This window comes from Phacochoerus africanus, chromosome 7 (genome assembly GCF_016906955.1).
Source record: "Phacochoerus africanus isolate WHEZ1 chromosome 7, ROS_Pafr_v1, whole genome shotgun sequence".
NCBI classification, from domain to species: Eukaryota; Metazoa; Chordata; class Mammalia; order Artiodactyla; family Suidae; genus Phacochoerus; species Phacochoerus africanus.
The window spans coordinates 41,997,004-42,021,564 of NC_062550.1; the positions used below are offsets into that span (position 1 = coordinate 41,997,004).

The 24,561-nt window shown below is 34.7% G+C and overlaps 1 protein-coding gene across 2 annotated transcripts in view; it reads right to left on the reverse strand.

Moving 5' to 3' along the window:
• Positions 1–4,004: 4,004 nt before the first annotated feature.
• KCNC2 (potassium voltage-gated channel subfamily C member 2) overlaps positions 4,005–24,561 on the reverse strand; it is a 197,000-nt gene continuing 176,443 nt past the window's right edge. Inside the window, exons 3-6 of one of the 2 annotated variants that reach the window (XR_007135851.1) lie at positions 14,958–15,885; positions 12,753–12,917; positions 6,031–6,998; positions 4,005–4,688 (exon numbers count right to left, since the gene is read on the reverse strand). Coding sequence is in view for 1 of the 2 variants with exons in the window: in XM_047787211.1 (XP_047643167.1) it covers positions 6,862–6,998; positions 12,753–12,917; positions 14,958–15,885 (1,230 nt within the window). In the remaining variant the exon portion in view is untranslated. Of the gene's footprint in view, positions 4,689–5,519; positions 6,999–12,752; positions 12,918–14,957; positions 15,886–24,561 lie in introns of those variants that run through there. The other variant, XM_047787211.1, reaches the window with a different exon arrangement.

The following is a 24,561-nucleotide window of genomic DNA, read 5'->3' on the forward strand; positions in this document are numbered from 1 at the left end:
TGGAATATTATGCATTCTTTTCATCTTTTGATCTAAAATGAGAAGATAAATTAAGACAATGCACATAGGAGGGAAAAAATGTTTACACTATATTGTGTACTAGGAACTAACATACTTCAAAAATAAACAAACTCAAAATAAAAAGATTAGATTTGTGGCTACCAGAGGTGGAGTGGGGGAGGAGGAACTGGGTAAAGGCAGTGAAAAGTTAACTTCCAGTTACAAAATAAATAAGTTTGTAATGTACAACATGATAAAGATAATTAACACTGTTGTATATTATAAATGAAAACAGTTGCGAGTAAATCCTAAGAGTTTTCATGACAACGAAAAAAGATTTTTTTCGATTTTTTTAATGTTCTACCTATAGGAAATGATGGATGGTCACCAAAATTATTGTAATCATTTAATGACATATGAACATCAAGTCATCATGTTGTACACCTTAAACTTATTGCTGTATATCAGTTATATCTCAATGAACTGGAAAAAAAAAATCTTTCTACAGCGGGGGGTGGGGGGAAGGAGGGGCTGGTGTTTAGAAAAGAATTTATAGGCCATGCTAGACAAAAGAAACACCTGTAGGGGATTATTTGTTGTTATTTTTTATTATCATTTGCTCTTATTATTCGCTCTGTTTTGTTTGTTAATAATATACATGCCAAGTCTTTTTTTAAAAAATAATACATATGTCTAGGCCTTATCTCCAGATACAATTTCAAAAGGTTTAAAGTTGAGCACTGCCATTTTTTTTTTTAAGGGCACTGAAAAAATAAATAAAGGCCACTGAAACAACTTTTCTGATGCAGAGCAAGGATGATGGGTCAGCACACCAGCTGGAATTTTCAATGGCAGGAACGATGCTTTAGTCATCTGTGCTGCTCTGGGGTGCTTTCATGAACATGTACAAAATTAGAACATGGCACATGAGCAAGAATGAATAGAGGCTAGAAAGGTAGTAGGCCAAAGTGAAGCATGACTTGAATGATAGGTTAAATACACACACACATGCACACACACACACACACACACACACACACACACACACGCACACTTACATGAACACACATTAATATTATAAAATGAGTATAGCAAAAGGGAAAAAAAGAAAATTCACAAAACAAAATTATTTGACTTGTGGAGTTGAAAATTATGGAGTTATAGTTATTTTTTTTAATTATTGGTTTCTATAAGGGCTTTTACTATCTTTTGTTTAAAAATCTTTATTAAGAGAGAATCTGATGGTGAATAAACAATCACTATATTTACAGCTTGAAGTGAAGTGACAGATTTACAATAATTCTTGTGTGGTTTGCATGATCTAAAATGAGAAGATAAATTAGGAGGACATTAGTTTTGATAACAATGTCAGGAGACCAAATAAAAAAAAAATGAGTGTAAACTACCTATAAAACAGCAATTGTACTCCTTGATATTTATCCAAATGAATTGAAAACATACCCACACAAAAACCTGCACACAAGTTTATGACAGCTTTATGTGTAATTGCCAAAAGTTGGAAACAACCCAGATGTCCTTCAGTAGGGGACAAAATAAACATGGTATACCCAGACAGTTGAATATCATTCAGCAGTAAAAAGAAATGACCTATCAGGCTACCCAAAGACATGGAGAAATCTTAAATGAGTATCACTAAGTGAAAGAAGCCAATCTGAGAAGACTATATACTGTATGCTCCTAACTGTACGACATCTGGAAAAGACCAAACTATGAAGACAGTAAAAAGATTAGTGGTTGAAAAAGGAGGGAAGGGTTAAATAGGCAGAGCGCAGAGGATTTCTAGAGCAGTGAAACTCTTCTGTAGAATACTGAAATAATTAGTACATGCCATTATACATTTATCAAATTTCATAGAATGTACAACACCAAGAATGAACACTAACGTAAACTATGGACTTTGGATAATGATATATCAATGCAGATTCATCAATTGTAATAATTATTACGGTGTAGGATGCAGGTAGTGGGAGCAGGGGATAGATGGGAACTCTGTACTTTTTGCTTAATTTTGCTATGAATCTAAAACTGCTCTAAAATACATTTTATTTAAAAAAAAAAGCCTGTTAGGTATCTGCAATTCTCACTAGAGAACCCATAGTCTTTGAGCATTTTAATGTTCAAAATTCATGCTCAGTGGTCTGTCACTTTGACATGATGGTTTGATAAATAAAGAAATCATGTAATACTAATTCAGTTAAATTAGTTAATTTTTTAGACAGTAATGAAAATTATCAGTTATTTTAGGGGAGAACAGGAAATTACAAAATTTAAGATAAAAATTAATGATACCGCAGCCATGTTAGAGAAAATTTGTATAAATTTACAGTTTAATAATGTTCAAATATTTAAACAATTTATTAAATTTTGGCAGGGGAAATTGGAAGAATTTTTTTCAGTAGGAAAATTTTTAATCACATATTTTAATCATCATAAACTTCTAAGGATTTCAATTTTTAGCAGATTCATTTAGCTCTAAATGTCTTCAAGCACATTATAAATTCTCCAAAGTCCCTGCTTTGTATTATAGCCTTTTAATATATTCATTGTCTCTTTCCAAGTTAAGTTCACTGTTGCTATTCCATTCATCTGTCTTATGCTTTATTTCAAAGATAAAATGACTCTCTTCACTTTTCATTCATGACTATTTAATCTTAATTTTTAATCAAGATTTGATGGCAATTATCATCTATTAAAATACATTTCCTTCCTACATACTTCTCCTTTTTACAGTAAATCCTACATCATGACACCATGGTTAAAAACATCATTTTATCAGTAATTATATTTAGACAGATTTTCTTTTCTGACTCTCAGTTTCTTAACAGTCTCTAAATAATGAAAACTGAGCACTTTTAGACCTAGAAAAAGATTCTGTTGATGCATTATGGGACAGTGTCGGATTCACCAACCTTATTTCTCTTTTTCATTTTGCCTTTCCCATTGGTGTCATACAATTTACAGGGTACATTTACACACAATCCCACTATAAATGAATACCAGCTACATATTATGTGCTGCTGAAATAGGGGTTCATTACCCAAAAGTGAGACAGCAGCCATCTTTAGAAAATGAGGCATTTACAAGAGGCTCAGTAAATATTTAAACCATAAGAAACTATGGCAAGGGAAATTATCTGTGACAAAAATATAAGTGAACAGTCTTGCCTCTGTGATCCATCACTGTACCACTAATAAAGTGAAAACAAAAAATATTTACCTCCAGAACTGCTGTGATGATTAAGTTGGAAGGTATAAGTGAAAATTCATTATTAATCATAAAACGCTATACAAAAATGAAACAGCATAATAATCAATAATTTTACCCTCTCAGAAATATAGGCAGAAAAATAAGGGAAATGTGGGCAGGCAAAGCACTTAGAAGAGGAAAATACTGACTTCATGCCTAAGACTTGAATGAAAATGTGAGCTTATGTACGTTTATAAGGTCTTTCATCTCAAATTCTTTATTATGTATGAGTGTATGGTTTGGTATTATGACACATAAAAATAGTAAAGCCTATTGAAAACTCCAAAACAAAGAGAAGAGCCAAGAAAATAATATGAATAATTTAATCAGATAAGATTCACATTTATCCCCAGCTTATTTGCCTTTTATTCTTCATTTCAGTTAGTTACATTTCCATTGGCTATCACCAAGGTTGTGCATGCACCTTGAGATGTTCATGAAAGGTCCACGACACAGTGGTTCATAATTAGATTATATGTTATATTCAGAATCCCAGGGGAACTAATAGATTCTGGAAATACTGATTAAGCAAGATGAAGAATTCTTACACAGTTTCAACTACAACAGTTTTAAAGACAATTACAAGCTTCATTTGCCACAAAACTCACAAAAAAGTGATTGAAGAATATCTCTTTTATGCAAAATATACATTTTAGGATATAATTCAATTAATATTCTACTATACAATGACATTGTTCCTTGATCATTTAATAAAAAAATACTCTCATTGCCAGAATTTTATTTTTTGTAATATTTATAATTGAGGTAACAATGACAAAAGACAAACTATGAAAGATATTAGTGAGTGTTTTTAAGTCATTTTTTCAGAACTTAAATGTAGAACTTACAAATAGGTCAGTTTTAATAAATAGGCACTGAAAATTTCACAACATAATATGACAAGCTGAAAATATAATTGGTTTATTTAAAAAATGATGCAATGTTCATGGGTTCAATCAACAAAGGAAAAGTAAGAGAAATTAAAACAGACCTATACCACATCAATATTACTGCTTTGTAATAGTCACAGCACAATCTACTGCGGGTCCGTGAGGGGTAATTCACAGAGGTATGGGCCTTACTTGAAGCTCCAGAGATGTTGATCATGAATTTGGCTTCCTTTGAGGTGAGATGGCCAAAGCTGTTGACCCATGCACACACGTTGGTATTTACAGTTGTTTCATGGACACTGGCCAGTCCGTAAGCAGACCACTCCTATGGGGAGCACCAAATGAGTTCTAGCCACAGTTTTGATAAGCTTCAAATGCCTCATGAAGACTCGGGATTTCTTCCAAGTGCAACCTGGTCACAACAGGGCACATTCAGCAGCAGAAGTCTGTTTCCAGTACAGTCCTTGGTATGGCTAAATTCCACTGTCCCTTTTTCAGCAGTCAAAAATCCATGATAAATTCTGTACAACACTGCAGTCAATAACAGCAGCACCAGACAGTATATTAATTCCTTTACCGTAAAAGCTGTATGTAATTATAACTTTCTATGTGTGGTGTTATCAAAAGCATCACTGAATCTCTAAATATCAAGATGTTTACGTCTGGGTAAATACACTGTTGTACAAGATCTCTTGACATGCAGGTCATGCTCTAGGACTTAGGGATATAAAGTAGTACATGTTAGGTGGCCAATCATAAAAGCGACAAATGTCTTTCTAAAAATAAACATGAGCATTAGGAATTAGCAGTCTCAAGGATCCTAAATGTGTAGAAATATGATTATCTCTCAATTTATAGTATGGCATTTTCCTTCCCTCTCATGCCCCACACACCAGATACACTATTGCTATTGCATTTGTGGGGATGTTTAAACAGAGTTTTTTCCACTTGCACTGAATAAGACACCGAGGGATTTCACTGGAGTGTGGTAATGAATTCTAGTTGCTAAGTAGTAGAAACTGACACTGCAGCAGGCAACCAAATGCAGTGGTGAAATTGCTGTTTATATCCTGCTTATCAAAAAGATTCACAGTACTGTTTAATTTAGGTAGTCTATGGGGCGTCAATAATTTTTTTATTTTTTTATTTTTTTTTTTTTTTTTGCTTTTTAGGGCCAAATACATGGCATATGGAAGTTCCCAGGCTAGGGGTTGAATTGGAGCTATAGCTGCTGGCCTATACCACAGCCACAGCAACGCAGAGTCTGAGCCGCGTCTGTGACCTACACCACCGCTCACGGCAACTTGGGATCCCTGATCCACTAAGCAAAGCCAGGGATTGAACCCGCATCCTCATGGATACTAGTTGGATTTGTTTCCACTGCGCCACAACGGGAACTCCCTGGGGCTCAATAATTTATACACAAAGTAGAGAGACTTCTTCCAAGTAGCAAAGAAGGCAAGGGACAGGAGAGAAGTAATAATATCATGAACACCTTCTCAAGGCATTTCTGTGCTTCATGGAGACAGATGGCATATACATTTAAGACAGGAAGCTACGACAGACGGACAGAACAACATACAGGACAAAGCACCTGATTAAACACTGCCTGAAAATCTAATTAATCCTGTGCATCAGAAATTTAAGGCTGGTCAAGAAAGCTTCCTGTGAACAACAGTGCTCTTTGTTGTTTGCAAAAAAATTAATAAATAAAAATAAAGAAAGGGGGTAAAAAATGACAAGAGCTTTGAGTGATATTTGGCACTCTGTTTCTGAAAATGATGACAAATTCTGGGATTTAAAAAAAATAATAATGACTCTAGTACCAAGTAGCAATTCCTATTTAAACAATGCAAGCCTGGCTGGCAGTTACCTTTCTCTCATGTTTTGTGCCTTCCCCAAGCCTTTAAGTAAGAGATCTGGCCTCGGCTTGCGTGTAACCAGTAATGACAACCTCTTTGCAGTTATCTGTGTGCAAACAACCAGAGACATTCAGAATCCAATACAGCATTTTGGAAGAAAAGTAAATCAATCAAGAAATTAAACTATTTTAAACAAATATTTCTTTCAAAGAATAAAGGAAAAAAATATCAAGGAGAAATTCGCCCTCCCTGCCCCCAATTCAACATGCAGAACAGTCGACCAGTGCTTTCACATCATTAGGATGATTCGATGCAAGTACACATATCCCAAGCCATCACAGTCCCGAACTCCGTGACATTGCTTTCGGGTGATGGAGACAAGATGGTCCATGCAAATGAGCTGACCACAGTCATGTCGTGTGTAATCAAAATAGAATTCCAGATATCTTCAGAATGGTTTAAAGTCACAAGAAATGAAGTTCCCATGAAGTGGTTGGCATTTGGAAGCACACTGGTTTAAATATATCTCCCTGAAGATACGTTTATGTATTAGGGTACTGGCCAATATCTGACCCTATCTGTCATTTTATTGCGAAAGGAGCAATAATATGGAGCAATAAATTGGGGCAATTAATATGGAGAAGTAGTAGCACTACTTTAGATAATCTTTAAAGCAAGGATAAGATTCATTTGCTACCCAAATGGCATTTCTGACTTCGGATAGTAGGATCATGCAAGATTTATACTGTATTAATGGAGCCTGGAGTAAATCTACATTTATTTCCATTATGGAGTAAACAGTACTTGAATTAAGACAATTTAGTTGACTGATACAGTTTGGTTTACAAGATAGATGGGATGGGAGATCGGGAGCGCCTCAGAGGACAAGGAGAGTTGTAGGGTGATGTTACTGGAGAGAGTCTCAGAGCATTGCCTGCCAAGCCCGCTATGTTGTTTAAGCTTCGGGATTTTTCATATCCTTTTATGAAAAAATGCACAGACATCAGTTGAATTCAACCAGAAAATAGACACAGACAAACAATATCATACAGGGTAATCAAAAGAGCTATTTTTGAACTCAGAGAAGAATTTGTTTACGAAGAATTCAATTTTGAGATAATTTAAAACTCTAAAAAATATAGCTAAATCTAGCTGCAATTCCCAAAAGATTAAACCAGCTATCACAAATTACTGTTGCAATACTTCAAAATCTATCCTTCCCCAAATTATGGTTTGTATTGATGTAACTTTGGCATATACAATATCAGAATCTTTTAAGGATCAGGCAAAGCAACTTAAGTAAGATATAAATTTGGCTAGTATTTTTAAATTTCAAACCATGTTCCTGAAAAAAAAAAATGAGCTATTATCTCATTATTTATTACTTACTAATCTGATAAAGCATGCTTAACTTTAAGTGGACAACTTTTTTTCTGGGATATTCAATCTCCCAGCTTTATGAAATTAAATGGATGATTTCTAAATAATGGCTATACCATTATCTAGATGATGTAGAATGAATGAACATTTCTAATCCTTTGGATTAAAAAAAAAGTAAAAAGAAATCAATGTATAAATCAAGTTATAATTTCAGTAAATTAAAGTCAGATTTTTATTGTACATTTTCAGCTTACTTTTCCCTACCAGGAATTGAGAGAAGCTTGATCTTAATGCGCTTTTTCTTTCTATTATCTTGCATTAGTCTTTTGTTTATGACAGTCCTGGACTTAACAGAATGAAAGATCCTTCCCATAAGCTTTGACCCATTGGTTTGCCTTAGCCACTCAAGCAACACTCTATCAAGCTCACTACCCTATCAAGCTCACTTTTGGAAGGACTCGTACATTGTAGTATTTTTAATTAGAAGAGATTAGAGGCAGCTAAATGAGGTGGGAAGTACCTAGTATAAAGTTAGAAGTGAAACTGTCTTCAAAGCAGGACTGAAAATGTAGTCATATGGCTTAGCAAATAAATGTTCTGACAGCTCTACTGAAAAAGCACTACATATCAGGAAAACAAAATGCTCTGTTGTGTGCAGGTAAAGCTGAGCAAGTGGATACAATTCCAGAACTTCTTATCTCCCTTAGCCTATAACATACTCCTTGGGCCCTGATTTGCCCACAGTGTACTTGATAACTGTTTAAGAAAGAAAATGGGTATTTGTGTGTCCTCATGTTCCTCCCAGCTCTTTCTTCCTTGAATTCTATATTTTCATGAAATTTCTAGGGAAGAAGCTAATGCTACTTCTTTTCCTTTCACTAGAAGAGGAGAAGTGATTTAAGTGACTAGTGATCATGCAATTTGTGAGCACTCAAGGCTGATGTGGAAATAGACTGCAATAAAACTCTACAGTGGGATAAGGCTGAACTAATAGGAACCCCCTCCCTACATACACACACACACAAACTTTCAGCAGATTAGATATCTTCTTTGATATTTTGTAGATGGAAAGTTCTCTCAGACATAATTTCTGCGAATGAAAGAATTACATAACAACATGTTTTTGCTAGTATTTTGAGCTATAAAAGCATGAGAGGTGGCATATACTTCATTCTACTCTGGTGGATGATGGAATAGTTAATGGGAGAATGTTATAAATAATTAAAAAGAAATTACAGGTCATTTATTCTTACTTAGAGACCTTCAGGTACCCAGAGGGCTGGTTATCATTGCTCTTCTATAATTCAGTTGGATATACAACTTTGAAAACTATAGAAAGAATAATTTATCCAAACTGATGTGGATTTTTAGTATAACCTAAAAATGTAAAGTAGACTATAAACATTGATTGGTTCTGATTAAAAGCAAACTAGTGAATATGCATGAACCAAAGAGATTGTTAATACATATAAATCATCCTTATGAAATTTACATCTTGTTCCCTACAACTGCTATGTTCCCTATAAGACCTCCTAAAGGTAAAAATCTGTTCGACAATTTATATTAATCATGCTAGTTATGTTTAATTCTTAATCGCCATTCTAAATGTTTAGTTACTTTTGTGAAATTCACTTAGTTCTTTCTTCCTTTCTTTCTTTTCTTTTTTTCTTTCTTTTCTTGTTTTTTCCTTTCTTTCTTTTCTTTTTTTTTGGCTTTTTAGGGCTGCACCCATGGCATGTGCAAGTTCTCAGGCTAGGGGTCTAATCAGAGCTACAGCTGCCAGCCTACACCACAGCCACAGCAATGCAGGATCCAAGCTGCATCTGCGACCTACACCACATTTCACAGCAACACCAGATCCCCGACCCACTGAGCGAGGCCAGGGACCAAACAGGCATCCTCATGGATACTAGTTGGATTCATTTCCACTGTGTCATAATGGGAACTCCCTGAAATACAGTTATTAACATAAATATTATTCATTCTGTTTGTAGATCCTTTTATTTTTAATATAAATTTTAGTATTCATTTGAGAAGGCTTTCTGTATAATTTAATAACAAGTATTTTAGTAAAATTATGTTATTCAAAAAATATATTTTTCCTTTATTCTGCTGGTTAATTTATGATTAAAAATTTGATAAAATTTTGCTGATGAAACTTTTTTTTTGTCTTTTTGTCTTTTCAGGGCCTCACACATGGCACATAGAGGTTCCTAGGCGAGGGGTCTAATTGGAGCTGTTGGCTGGCCTATCCCAGAGCCACAGCAACACCAGATCTGAGCTGTGTCTGCAACCTACACCACAGCTCATAGGCAACGCCGGATCCTTAACCCACTGAGCAAGGCCAGGGATCTAACCCACAACCTCATGGTTCCTAGTCAGATTCATTTCCACTGTGCCATGATGGGAACTCCTGATCAAACTTTTAATGAGTAGAGTGACTGAAAATATAATTCATGAGAATAAAGAATATTGAATCTAATTTGAACATTTAAATACATGATATACATTTTATTAAGCTTTTAAAAGCATGTGTGGCTGTGGCATAGGCTGGCAACTGTAACTCCGATTCAGCCCCTAGCCTGGGAACTTCCATATGCCATGGGTGCAGCCCTAAATAGATACACACACACACAAACAAGGTTAATAGTGTTTCAGGATAGTGAGACTATCAGGGTGTTTTTGTTTTTTGCTTCTTTTCCATATTTCAGAATTTGTCTCAAATAATGAACATTGCATTATTTTGATGATTAGAAAAGAATTAACTAGAAAAAAAAGCTTTTAAAAGCATGTATTTGTTTTGGGCAGTACTGAAACTGCCTATTCATGTACTATTAATGGGTATGTTTGTATTCATGCTATATGATTTCCTAAAAATATTGTATAAATAAAAACACAGGTTCTAAGTTTTGGGAGTTCACTCTTTTAAGGAATCCATACATTTTCTTAATGTATGTCTAGCTACATTTATATTTTTTGATGGGAAAATAATCCAATGGGAATCCAGCCTTTGTTTTTTTTTTCCATCTACATAGGGGACACTTTTTATAACTCTAAAATCAGGTTAGTATAGAGACCAAATTTGAAAGGTAAGGAAGAAATTATATAGGAAATAAATATCTGGGCAGGAATAATAGGAAACATCTATAATCTATATGAAGGAAATAGAAGAAATGAATGAATTTCTGATAGATATGACAAGATAAGACACTGAGAAGATTAAGTTAAATAGGCCAGAAATGTCACCAGACCTAGGGTGAAAAAACACAAATCTGCCAAAGAATTAAGCAAGAATGAAAAAGAAGCTGATCATGGTGAGGAATGACAAAGAAAAAAAAGCTCAGAGTTGAGTTTTCAGAGATGTTTTTCACTGATAGAATTTGTACTTGTAAAGAAAGATCGTGCATATAATTTTCTCATATAAACTGCATATCTTATTAATTGCTTTGCTCATGAAACTTTGCCATTTTACAGAAAATTCTATACTTATATAGTGCTCTATAATTTGCAAAATCTCTCTTCATATGTGATCCCCTTTGACAGTTTAAAATTCAAAATATTGTCTAACATGGTAGAAAAAAATTCTAGCTAGATTCTTAAACACGTAACCTTAGTATAAATATTGCATATGACACTTTATTAATTGATGCTCAAAATGTACATAAATCTAACCATATATTACATAAATGTACATATATACATACACGCATATATATGTATATACATATATAATGAATTAAGATTACAATGCATGTAAAATATGTTCTGTATATGAAATTGTTAATTTTTATTTCATATATGTACATATTTTTGCTCTATGTACTATGCAGGATATTAACTACCTTTATGAAATATTTAAAGACTGCTGTAACACATAATATTTAAATGTAAAATATCAAACAATGAAATAAACCTATTAAGACAATTGAAATACATTTTGATGCAAGAGATAGATGCAGAGAATGAAAGTACTTGGAATGAAGTATTTAAAATACTACATATTAGAAAAGCAAAAGAAAAATCTTTTGTCTTCTCTTTTGAGACTCACAGGTATAAAGAAAGAACAAAATAAAATAAAATGCTCAGAAAAAATGGAAGAGAAGCGCAACATGGATTATGAGCTATTTCAAAAAAAAGTAGGCACCACAAAATAAATATTTAGGCTTAAAATGGTAACATATTCAATAGCGAGAAACTGCAATGAATAGCAAATAACCACACTATTTTAAAAATACAGTCAAACTAATAGGAAAGTTTTGGAGTGGCTCTTCATTCAAATTCAATCAATTGCATAGGAAATTTTCATATGCAGTTCTTTCTCTATTCTGCCAATAAAGAGAGAAAAATAAACCCGGCACTAAAGCAACTAGATTATCAAAGTAGGAGGTTATCTAAGAGCACACCAGCACTTTGGCAAAGGTGGATTATAAGTGTCACAAAACTATTTCTTGAGGAAGAGAAAAATGGTACAGTTGTATGGTCTGGTCAGTAAAGTTTACTAAAACCCAAACAAAATACAACACCTGAGGAATAGTCATAGACAGTGGCGCAGTCTAGGAAAATGAAACCACTTGATGGAGTGCAGCTTTAGTACTCTGTTCTATTCCTTAACTAAGTTGCTTGCCGAATACAATTTATTCAGTGGACAAATATTTAATAAGTATCTTCTGTGTGCCAGGCACTATTCAGTGTCAATTTTTAAAATAAACTTAAAATTAGTACTGTTCTTAAGAGAAATTCTGTAAGTTCATTTTTGCAAGTACATAAGTAGCCTTTTGAGTGATTGGATATACTGTTCTGTATGGCTGAGGCTCCTGTACCTTAGCAACCTTCTGACATTCAGGTAATTCACTGGGGAAAATTGCCCAAATACTGGATAAGAGACAATTAGAGTATGTTTAATGCTTTACTTTGGAAAAAAGACTTTATTATTATTTTATAATTATCAGTTACTTACCAAACATATGCAAAGAATCAATTAGTAAGTTTCATTATATGAAAAAAACATAACTTTTAGAGACTGCAGCGTACATTATATTAAAATAATTAGATGAGTGGCTTAATTTTTTTAATGCTTCATTACAATTCTGCCCATAGACAAATGAAAAGCTAGAAAATTAAAAAAAAAAAAGAATGAAGGGTGAAATGTCTTTCAGATATGACAATCAAGTAGGCTGTTATGATATCTATTTTAAAATGCTTATAATGAGAGAAGATATGATGAGAAGAGGAAAAGAACACTATGATGCACAACTGTTCCTAGAAAATGGTGAAAGAGAGTTTACATCACTCCATGTATTTGAGCATTGAATTGCTAAGTCACCTGTTAGGATCTGATTAAATGCATGCCTACCTTTCCTGATCCCTCCATCAGAAGCACACGTGTAATCACCTGTCGTCAGTAGGAAACATGTTTCCCCTCTTCTGTTTTTGTCTCTGGTACTAGAGCGTCTGATGGGGAGCCTTTCTGGGGGTGATAATGGCGGCTCACTTCCTGTACTGTCGTCACCTGATAACACTGGTCACAGCACCATGCCCATTGACAGACAGTGATGGATGAGGAAATGAGACAGTACAAAGAGTTTACGCCAAATGTCTATAGTACAGTCACTTGATATACAAAACACAGTCATCACATCATGATAAGAAAAAGAATTTGTATCACTCATTACAAAAATTTACATGGAGGAAAATGGAAATGTATTGAAAGGAGAGAAATGTTCTTTGGGAAATTTTAATTTCATTTTGGATTTTGTCTAATAGGACATTGACTTTTTAAAAAAAATGGATAGGAATTCAAAATAGGTGTGATAATGAAGTAGCACACCAATTAATATCTTTCAATTTTTGACATATTTTTCTAGTTACTGTGAATAAACATCTTTAAAAATGAAACGTACTGAAGGAAAAACTCCTCCTAAGTAAATATTTGTCTTTGCAGTTCTTTAAGACACATGCTTTTATTATTTTCTGAAAGTGGTTTTCCCCCCCAAATTGTAATCAAAATAATTCCACAGCTCACAAACTTTATGTGCAGCTTCTCTAGTTTGAAATGATATAATATTTTTGAGCAAAACCATGGAACAAAATCAAATTCTCCAAATGCCCTTGAAACAACTGTTTACTCTGCTATGCATGCCAAAGACTTTCACATCCTATCAGCCTAGGTACTAGCTTATAACAATGTTTACCCAAGCTGAGAGTGTGTCCTCCTTTTCTACGCCCTTCATAAGACACCTGAGAGGAGTCTAATGAGAGCATCAACAACAACTAAAATCCATCTTGCATGAAGATGTTCCTAGCATAATAGGTCTCAGATGCATATTGACAGGATTTGCAAAACAATCCACTAAATAAACATAAGGACTGTGAATAAAGTGTTTGATAAAACAGTTCAGTTCCAGCCACTTTTTGTCACATTTCCCCCATAATAACTTCTGGAAGCTAAGGAGAGAATCTGTGAACATGTCACATGCGTTTTTTGTTTGTTTGCTTGCTTGCTTTGTTAAATGGGTGTACGTCTAAATTATGCAAAATTATTCACATGGGATTGTCACATGTCATCTTTCTATGAGAAAAAGATTAAACCTAAGTTACAGGGAAAGCATACGTCTTAACATTTCATAGTGGGCAAAAAGCTAATTAAATTGTAAAATCTACAAAATACTTCATCTGTACTAGAATTAATGGCCCAGAGATGACACTACTGACTACCAGTTTGGCAAACCGTATGTTAATTTACAGTCAATCAACACTAGATTAGCTATGGCAATGAAGAGGAATAGGAATTCTGCAAATTTCAAACAGTAAATCATCCAAAAATCAGTTCTTAAAGGGAACAGATCCCAATGCAGAGTGCATAAAATAAGGAAATCCACAGAGAAATTCAACTACTTTGTCATTGACTAGCTAAAGCAGATCATCTATCCCCTGAATAACATTTAGTTAATTAGCACCTTACCAAATCCCTAATTTAAGAATAATGAAAACTTAATCAACTCTCCATAATATTACTGAGGAAGACATTTACTTTCAAAAGGGCTTTCCTACATATCACTTCTTTGGGGCTTAGGCTTTTGAAATGTAAACATCCATTCTTCTTATGTAACTTCTTCTTGTGAATTAGGTTAAAATGCATGGCCCCATGTGGCAGAGATAAAACTGAGACAAACACACCAAGCCAAATGATATGGAGATCAACATTTTGAGGATGAAGGATGGAAAATGTCCAATATCATACCATCACATCGTGCAGGGAAACAAAGAAACATTGGCACAAAAGCAACAAACAGGCAAAAGAAAACATTGGCACCATCAGCAAAAGGCATTCCCACTAAAGCAGGAAAACTCTATAGACCAGCTATGCAGACTTCTACTTGGACTTCATTTAGTAAAGCTACAATCTCACTATCTACAAGTCTGACACAAACACATTTTGTGAAGGGGAAGAACTGAAAACTTATGAACATTTGCAGAAAATGAAGATGACTGACTTCTACCTCAGGGACATACTGGTCTATAAAGTATTTAATGGCATGCATTTGAATCCGTGCCTTACCTGATCTGTTATGTTCCAGAAGCCGATTGTCTTTGCCCAGGCAAGTGTCACCCTGTGTGCTATTGCAGGCCATATTTAATTCTGTCTTGCAAAAAGTAGGCGAGCTTGCTTGAGGGGCAGGAGGGATGTGCTTCTTTCTTTTTCTTGGAAGTTTCTGCTTCGCCATTGCCAAGGAGTAGTACATCCCGAAATTGTTGACAATGACAGGAACTGGCATGGCTATTGTCAACACTCCAGCCAGAGCACACAGGGCGCCTACCAGCATCCCTGACCATGTTTGGGGATACATATCTCCATAGCCCAAGGTAGTCATGGTCACTACGGCCCACCAGAACCCAATAGGAATGTTTTTGAACTGCGTGTGTTCACTAGCTGAAGGGTCATTGGGTTGCGCTCCCACTCTCTCCGCGTAGTAGATCATCGTAGCAAATATCAAAACTCCTAGAGCCAGGAAGATTATCAGCAGCAAGAACTCATTAGTACTAGCTCGAAGAGTGTGTCCAAGCACCCTCAGACCTACAAAATGACGGGTTAGCTTGAAGATTCTCAGGATCCTCACAAACCTGACCACCCTGAGGAAGCCAAGTACATCTTTAGCAGCTTTGGATGACAGCCCACTGAGTCCCACCTCTAAGTAGAAGGGTAGGATGGCCACAAAGTCAATGATGTTCAAGAGATTTTTGATGAATTCAAGTTTATTGGGGGAAAAAACAATGCGGACTAAAAATTCAAAAGTAAACCACACCACACACACTCCTTCTATGTACGTCAAGGCAGGATCTGTTTCAATTTCATACTGTAGAACAACGCTTGTGCCATTGATGACTGGTTCTGTCTTGTTTTTAACAATATTGAAAGCTTCATGTGTCTCCAGGCAAAAGGTTGTGATTGAAACCAGAATGAAGAATAACGAAGCAAAAGCAATAAACTGTGGAGGGAAAAAAAAAGAAATAAAAAAGAAATATAGAATGATCCGAATATATTTCAATTCAAATCTAAGAGCATCAATCCATGTAGATGAAAAAGAATGAACAATGTTGGGAGATTTCACTTGGGATGTTACTCAAGTATCAGAGGACATAAGCAGTAACATTTATTAGAGTTGCAGAGCTAATGTGTCTTAAGTTCTGCATTCAGCTTATATAGATTAAAAAGTGTTGCTTTATGTTGGAAAATAATTTGACTCTTTTGTATAAGAAAACATACCTGTGAAGAGTGTGAAAATCCTTGCAGAAGAGTGTTAAAAGAGCAACAGACTGAAAAAAATTAAATTTAGACAATGGCTCCAGGTATTGTTTATGATCCTAGAAATCTTCAAGTATTAGACCAAGATTTACAACCATTGATATAAGGTGCAGTCCACACTTATGGAAATTTGGAAGCCACCTACATTTAACGGTAGATTTCTAACTCTAATGTTAAGATTGTCATGAAGTATTAACATGAAAAAAAAAAAAACCTTTGAGCTATGTTACCATTTAAATTACATCAACTTAAAGCAAAGTCTTGGCCAAAAAAACAAATCTAGGGAGGAAGAGTAGGCATTGAGACTGGAGATAAAGAGTTAAGAACAAATAAAAAGGCAATTGTCTTCCTCTCCTGAAAAATAACTCCAAATGTTAGAGTAATGTGTTATGAAATGGCAGGGATTTTTTTTTTAATTCAACATTTCTTCAGTCAAAAATAAAGGCATATACCTACTAATACAGAATAATAATAAAAGCTCTCCCTATATAGTTCTTACAAATACCAGAAACTCTTAAAAGCAGTTTATATAATTAACTTACATCAACATTCGTAACAACACTGTACTGACTTTTAAAGTCACAGAGAGTTGTCATTTTTCCAGAGTCATACAAAGTGATAGACCTGAGACATTAACTTAGTATGTTTTCCCCCAGATTCTGCACTCACAACTACCAAACTCTCAAATGTAAAATACAAATATATTGAAACATTTATCTTGAGATTGCATACTTCTTAATATTAAAGATCTGAAAACTTGAAACCCAGTTGTTTTAACAAATGGCACTACTTTCATTTGTCAGCACCAGAGGTTTTCAAAGAAGCTGGCAGATTCCCGGGGCTCTCTGAGAATGCTCTCAGATTGAGCATGCTTAATAAACACCAAAAGACTGGGCCTTGAATATCTAAACAAAGGAGTTAGTATTCAGAAGGTGGAGGTCATCAGTCAAAAGGAGGGAGGCCCTTATTTAGAAATAATAAGGCATATCTGAAACCCAAAGCTCTTCCCATGCTTCTCAACCATGCCACTGAGAAGATCTAAGATTCAGGAAGAGATTGAAACCACCTCCTTTTTTCTCTGGTCGAGTATCAGTGTAAGAGATATACAAATCTCTCAAAAAGACTAAAAAAAATCTTAGGACTGAGATTATCTACCTTAGAGAACCATCCTAGGGGAAAAGGGTGATATAGCAGTAGGGTATTATGAGGTACAAATTATACCTATAAGTAAGCTGCAAGTATACATAGCACAACGTAGGGAATATTACCCAATATTTTATAATAACTATAAATGGAATATAACCTCTAAAATCATGAATCACTATTTTGTACATCTGAGCCTTATATAATATTGTAATCAGCTATACCTCAATTAAAACAGCAATTAAGCTGGGGTAGCCATATTATGGATTTGTTTCTATGCAAGGTGCCAGTTAGTACATCATTCATATAGTATTAAATAAGGAATGTCATTTTCATGGATTTGACTTAGTTTTCCATGCATATCTTCCAAATTTCCCTTGGTTTTGACTTTATAATTTGACTAGAGTCTTTCTCAGACATATTGGGAGATAAAGCCATGTTTTTTCCATTCAGCTCTCCCTTTGTACAAATAAATATCAGTTCTTTTAAAATCAACTATTGCTCTAACACTTAAGATCAGCAGGGCCCTACAGATACATTGAAAGATGACATCTTTTGGAGAAAGAATCAATTATCTAGATGTGAATGTCGGGCTTCCGATTACCCCCACAGTCTTTTTTTGTCATTTTGTACATACTGACTCCCCACAGCCACTCCTCACATGCTCCACCATCCCCATCTGGTCTCCAAAATTTCAGGCTAAACATCCAAAGTTTTAGTGGTCAAATTCTATCTCTGAGGCAGTCAGATAGTATAAAGCAGTTAAAGTAAAACTGCAATTTTATTTATTGCTTCTAGTGTTTCTGAGTCAGCATTTTTTCCAGCTAACTTTGCAGTCTCAAATTCTCTCCACCTGCACTCCTACAGTGAATCGAGCAGGACCTCCCAACATTACTATTTCAAAATCAACCCTGGCTTGCCAGCGTACCTCCTATACAACAAAGACAGTTCTCTGGTATACTCTGAGGCTTGTCAAGAGAAAACACTGGAATCTTTTCCAGTCAGACATTTCCTACTGTTCACCCATGAGTTCAGCAAGTATGTATTAGGGGTCTCTCTATGCCAGGTCACAGGGCTAGGGTCTTAATTTGACAGTAGTTAACAAAACACAATCCCTGCTTGCCCTTGAAGAATTTATAATCTATTAGGAATACAGACATTAAATAATTAACCCCATAAAAATGATATCATTACAATTATAATAAATGTAATGAAAGAAAAAATGGCTTGACTTTATTTAGTCTGAGAGATCACAGAAATGTCTGACAAAATAATAAATAGGCTGAAAGTTGAAGGACAAGTGGAAGCTGGCTGGCTAGAAAGGGGAGATGTGTATCACACAGTGGGGAAGCTTTAACAAAAAAGTCTGGACTTTCTCAAGTGGTGCCTTGACTGTAACACCAAAGGAACAGCAGGTTTTCCAGATCTGGATCTTTTGCACAAATTGTTATGAACAAATCCCAAATTAGCCCAGAAATCCTCACTTTTTAAAGGTTAACCTCTTTTTCCGAAGGGCTTTAAATCAACCAAAAATATCACCTAGATTTTAAATTTAAAATGAGGCTGTAAGGTGATTTTAGAGCAGTATGATTGCTGGTATGGCTCCTTTGGATTGTCCTTCTATTGGGAAACCTATAGAATTCACTTGTCTTAAATTATTGCACCAGTCCTATTCTACCATCTGGGATGAAGTGAAAATAAAAGACATATATTAAGGTGGTTTTTAACTTAAAACCTTATGAAAATATTATAACATTATTATATATGTTTTAGTATACTTTAAAAATATAATTATTACCTCAATATGAATTATAAAAGCCTGATCTTTATGTTCATTAAACAAGTTATTATGTTGTCAGGAAAAGAGCAGAAAGCTTTAAGATACCATTCTGGTTGCTGAGATTTAACTAACATGAATCATTTTATATTTTGAAATTATTCAAATAACCCACCCATAAATCCAGAAAAGGGGTTTGCTCCCATTCATTAGCACACACCTGGGGAACTTACACAAAAGAGAACTCCTTACCCGCACATAAGACATATAAATTCTCTTTTTTGGGGAGATGAAATTTGCATTTAACAAGCTTCCTAGGTTATTACTATGCATAGTAAAGTTTGAAACCACTGTTCCAGTGTTTTTTCAACAGACTTATAATACCAGATTGGTAATTCATTACTAAATGAATTGGAACAGTTTTTAAATTATTAGCATTTGTAGACTCTTAATAGAATCCTCCTAAACCATGATAAGAATAGTTCATTACTTCCTGTGTAATAAATGTTTAGAGCCTCTGTGTGTGTGTGTGTGTGTGTGTGTGTGTGTATCAGTACGTATGCTATGACATAATTCTGGCTTCTACACAAACACCTATGAGTAAATAAAGCAACTAAACAGTTTCTAATACACACAATTCTAAGACACAAAACTCTAGAAGCCAAAAGTTGTCTTTTAATGTTATTTGGAACTTGCATTTAACAGTATTTTTATTAGCATTATTTAAAGAAACATGATTATTTTTGTATTTGTATTATTCTCATTGTAATCTTTATAACTCAGTATTGCTTTAGCTTTTAAGGACTTTATAAATCTGCTAAAATGCAATAATACTATAATAGGAAACCACAGAAGAGTATAAAAATGACAACAAACTTTGATATTCTTGGAAAGATACAACATTCATGTTAGGAGTAGTTGGTTCTTTCGCTTTAAAAAAGAAGCTAGATAGGCAATTTTTATTTATAAAGGCTAATGACACCACGTACACCCTAGAAAAAAAAGGAGTTGTAACTAAGAACTGAAGTATGCTGCATAATGACATGTTAGCAAACTGCAAGTTGGCCTCGTCAGCCTGAAAGGGAGAACATTGGAAGGAAGTTGAATTCTAAAGAAAAGGAAATGGAAATGATTCTCTAAAGAGGAGGAAAGGCTTATAATGTGAGAACAAACAATTGAGAAATCCCTCTACAGGTACAGTAGCAGGACTTTGGAAGACTAATGGAAAATATTAAATTTTAGCATGATGCTTGCTCTGTTATGCCTTCAGGAAAGATGGTTGTACAAAACAACTTGGTGTTGAAGGTGCTTTGACAGCACAAAGGAGGGGAGTGGTCACTATGGAAGCAAGGTACACAGTGAGATTCAAAAACATAGGGGAGGAACAAATAGGACTAAAAGGGAATCGGCAGAAATACGGACCCATGAAAGTCCTTGAAATACTGAGAGACAGAGCTTCCCATGGAATGAAGAATAGAATCTCGGTTTACCAGGAACTTAGTTTTAGTATCAAATGAAAGAGTGACCTCAGAAACCCTGAAGATCTAGAATTATCCAGAGGCCACATTTGGTTTCCTTAGCAAGGAATTTGTACACTTTATATTAACTTAAATCTAAGAGCTTTGGATACGGAAAATGTCTTCTCTTGTTTCTGATTCACTGAGTTAAACTGAAATGGGTACATATGAGGATTGCATAACATTAAGGAAAAGAAATTAAAAAGTAAATAAATGGAGGAAAAAAAGAAGGATTTATTTGTTTTTCCCAATTACTGAACTGGGAATCATTCTACAACTGGAATAATGTCATATTCATTTTTGTATCTCCTGCTTTTGGCAGAGAAGTTAGTATTTAGTATTGCTGGCTGGATGAATAGAAGGATGGAAAAAATTAATAAAAGAATGAATAAATGAACAAAATAATAAGGTAGACTACATTCTAGTGGGGATAAAAATGATATGAAAAAAGGAAATAACAGAAATTAAAAAGTATAGTATGAATATTGAAGCAAAAAATCCAAATTTGCAGAAGCTAATTGAATTGGTTTATAGGTCCAAATGTTTTCAATATTAGCTTCCATTTATTCTGTTAATGAAGCTTGTGTCTTACTAGGGAGTTGGAGAAGAAAATCATACTGCCATCTTTCTTTTCCACTGTGATAAGATCACAAACTCCTGCAAGCATTAAATGAGAACAAAAGAGACATGATAAATACTAATTAAAATGTTAGAAAGCTTTCCAGACAAGATGTATCATGTTGATTGAATTCACAGAACTGATATATCACCCCAGGCAGTTTCAGGATGGGAATATGCTGCTAAAATATTGGCTTGTGGGTCCAATGATTAGTTATTTTTTCTCCATAAGCTCAGCATCCATATTTAGCAACACAGAGTGTCAAAGACTTTCTCTCTTTCTTTTTTCCAATTAGTGACCATGGAAAAGAAGTTCTCAAAGGCCAGGTTCTACATAGAAGGTATTGTGTCAATCTACCTCAAAATGAATAATCAAATAGAATCTCCAGGTATGTATAATAGGCTGAGAGAAAGAAGGGAAAAGTGTGGTATATTTTTATGTTTCATCATTTTATCTTTTCTGTTAGCATTAAAATAAATACAACTGAACTCAATAACTAACATCCTCTAATACCATACACAAAAATAAACTTAAAATGGATTCAAGACCTATATGTAAGACTGGATAATATAAAACTCCCAGAGAAAAACATAGGCAGAACACTTTTGGACATAAATCACAGGAATATTTTTTTGTATCTGCCCGCTAAAGTAAAGGAAATAAAAGCAAAAATAAAAAATTGGGAACTAATTAAACTTAAAACTTTTGCAGAGCAAAGGAAACCTCTGACAAAATGAAAAGATAACCTAACAAGTGGGAGAAAATATTTGCAAATGATATGACTAGTAAGGGATTAATATCTAACATATATAAACAATTCCTACAACTCAACAACAAAAATAAATAAATAAATAATCTGATTAAAAAATGGGAAGAAGCTAATAAACATTTTTCCAAAGAGAAAATATAGATGAACAACAGGACATGAAAAGATGCTCCACATCACTAATTATCAGGGAAATGCAAATTAAAACCACAATGAGATATCACTTCGCATATGTAAGAAGCACTATCATCAAAAAGAATACAAATAACGAGTGTTGGCAAGGATGTGGAGAAAAGGGAACCCTCATACAGTGGATAGAAATGTAAATTGGTGCAGGCACTATGGAAAATGGTACAGACATTTCTTAAAAACTAAAAATTGAACTACCATATGACTCAGCAATTCCACTCCTGGGTATATATCCGAAAAAACTCCAAAACACTAATTCAAAAAGATACAGGCACTGAAATGTTCACAGCAGCAGCATTATTTACAACTGCCAAGATATGGAAGCAACCTAAGTGTTCATTAAGAGATGAACGAATAAGGAGGAATATATTCTTAAATATAAATTTATTATAATTCTTATATATAAATAAATAAATATATATGTATACATTTACACACACATATACCTACATATGCATATACATACAAAGGAATACCACCCAGCTATAAGAAGAATTAAATTTTGCCATTTGCAGCAACATGGATGGACTTGGAAGGCACTATGCTAAGTAACTAAGTCAGACAGAGAAAGACAAATACTGTATGATGTTGCTTATCTGTGGAATCCAAAATATACAACAAACTAGTGACTATAACAAAAAAGAAGCAGACTCATAGAGAACAAACTAGTGGTTGCCAATGGGAGGCGAGGGGCAAGATAGTGAAAGGGAAGTGGGAGGTACGAATTATGAAGTATAAATTAAGCTACAAGGACATATTACACAGAGAGTTCCTGTTGTGGCTCAGCGGGTTAAGGATTCGACTAGTATCCCATGAGGTAGTGGGTTCTATCCCTGGCCTGACTCAGTAGGTTAAGGATCTGGTGTTGCTGTGGCTGTGGCATAGGCTGACAGCTGCAGCTCTGATTCAACCCTTAGCCTGGGAACTTCCATATATTGCAGGTGTGGCCATTAAAAAAAAAAAAGAAAAAAAAAAAAAGAAAGAGGGAGTTCCAGTCATGGCGCAGTGGTTAACGAATCTGGCTAGGAACCATGAGGTTGCGGGTTCGATCCCTGCCCTTGCTCAGTGGGTTAACGATCCGGCATTGCCGTGAGCTGTGGTGTGGGTTGCAGATGCGGCTCAGATCCCGGGTTGCTGTGCCTCTGGCGGTGGCCAGTGGCTACAGCTCCGATTCAACCCCTAGCCTGGGAACCTCCATATGCCCCGGGAGTAGCTCAAGAAAAGACAAAAAGAAAAAAAAAGAGGATATATTGTACAACACAAGGAATATAGCCAATATTTTGTAATAACTATAAATGGAGTATAAACTTCAAAAATGGTTAATCACTGTATGTACACCTGTAATGTATAATAGTGTTTAGCAACTACACTTCAATAATAAATAAATGAACCTGAACTCAGTAACTAACTCCAAAGCTCCAGAATTTACAAAATGTAATGAGAACCAAACTGACTAAATAACCTTTCTATATGCTCCCCAAATAGGATCACTGGAGCAATCTTCATGCACTTTTATTACTGATTCTACATGTCCATAAGTTCTTCAAAGAGAAAGAATTAACATCTATCCCTAGAGTCAAGGTCAGGGCCTAACCCATGGAAAGAACTAGGTCCTTAGTTTTTATGAAATTAGTAGAGTAACACAATTTTTGAAATCTTTATTTGTTATGTAAAACTTCCATTGGCCACAACACGAAATTTATCTTTAAAAGTCAGTTCATCTTATTAATTCACAATTAACAATATAAACCTACACTACAAAACTTAAAGGGGTGAAAAAGGCTGAAGAAAAATTAAACTTGCTTCTATTTTGTAACGAAAGCTAATGAGATAATTTAACATTTAGAAATTAATGTTATGTGAAGGCTTTTAAGACAAGTTACCCAAAATATATGCCAAGAAATTTGTTTTTATAATTTCAAATGAGGTATATCTATTTTTAGTTTGTATTTTGGGGACATTATATATTTTCCAAATGGGAATACTTCATTCCTTAATAGGAATGCTCATTATGCTTTTCTCTCCTCAAAGAAATAAAGACATGCTGCAAATGGCATTATTTTGTTCTTTTTTTTTTTTAAAGCACACAATTTAATTTATTTATTGTTTTTTGTCTTTTTGCCTTTTCTAGGGCCACTCCTGCGGCATATGGAGGTTCCCAGGTTAGGGGTCCAATCAGTGCTGTAGCCACCGACCTACGCCAGAGCCACAGCAACACAGGATCTGAGCTGCATCTGAGACCTACACCACAGCTCACGGCAATGCCAGATCCTTAACCCACTGAGCAAGACCAGGGATTGAACCCGCAACCTCATGGTTCCTAGGCAGATTCATTAACCACTGAGCCA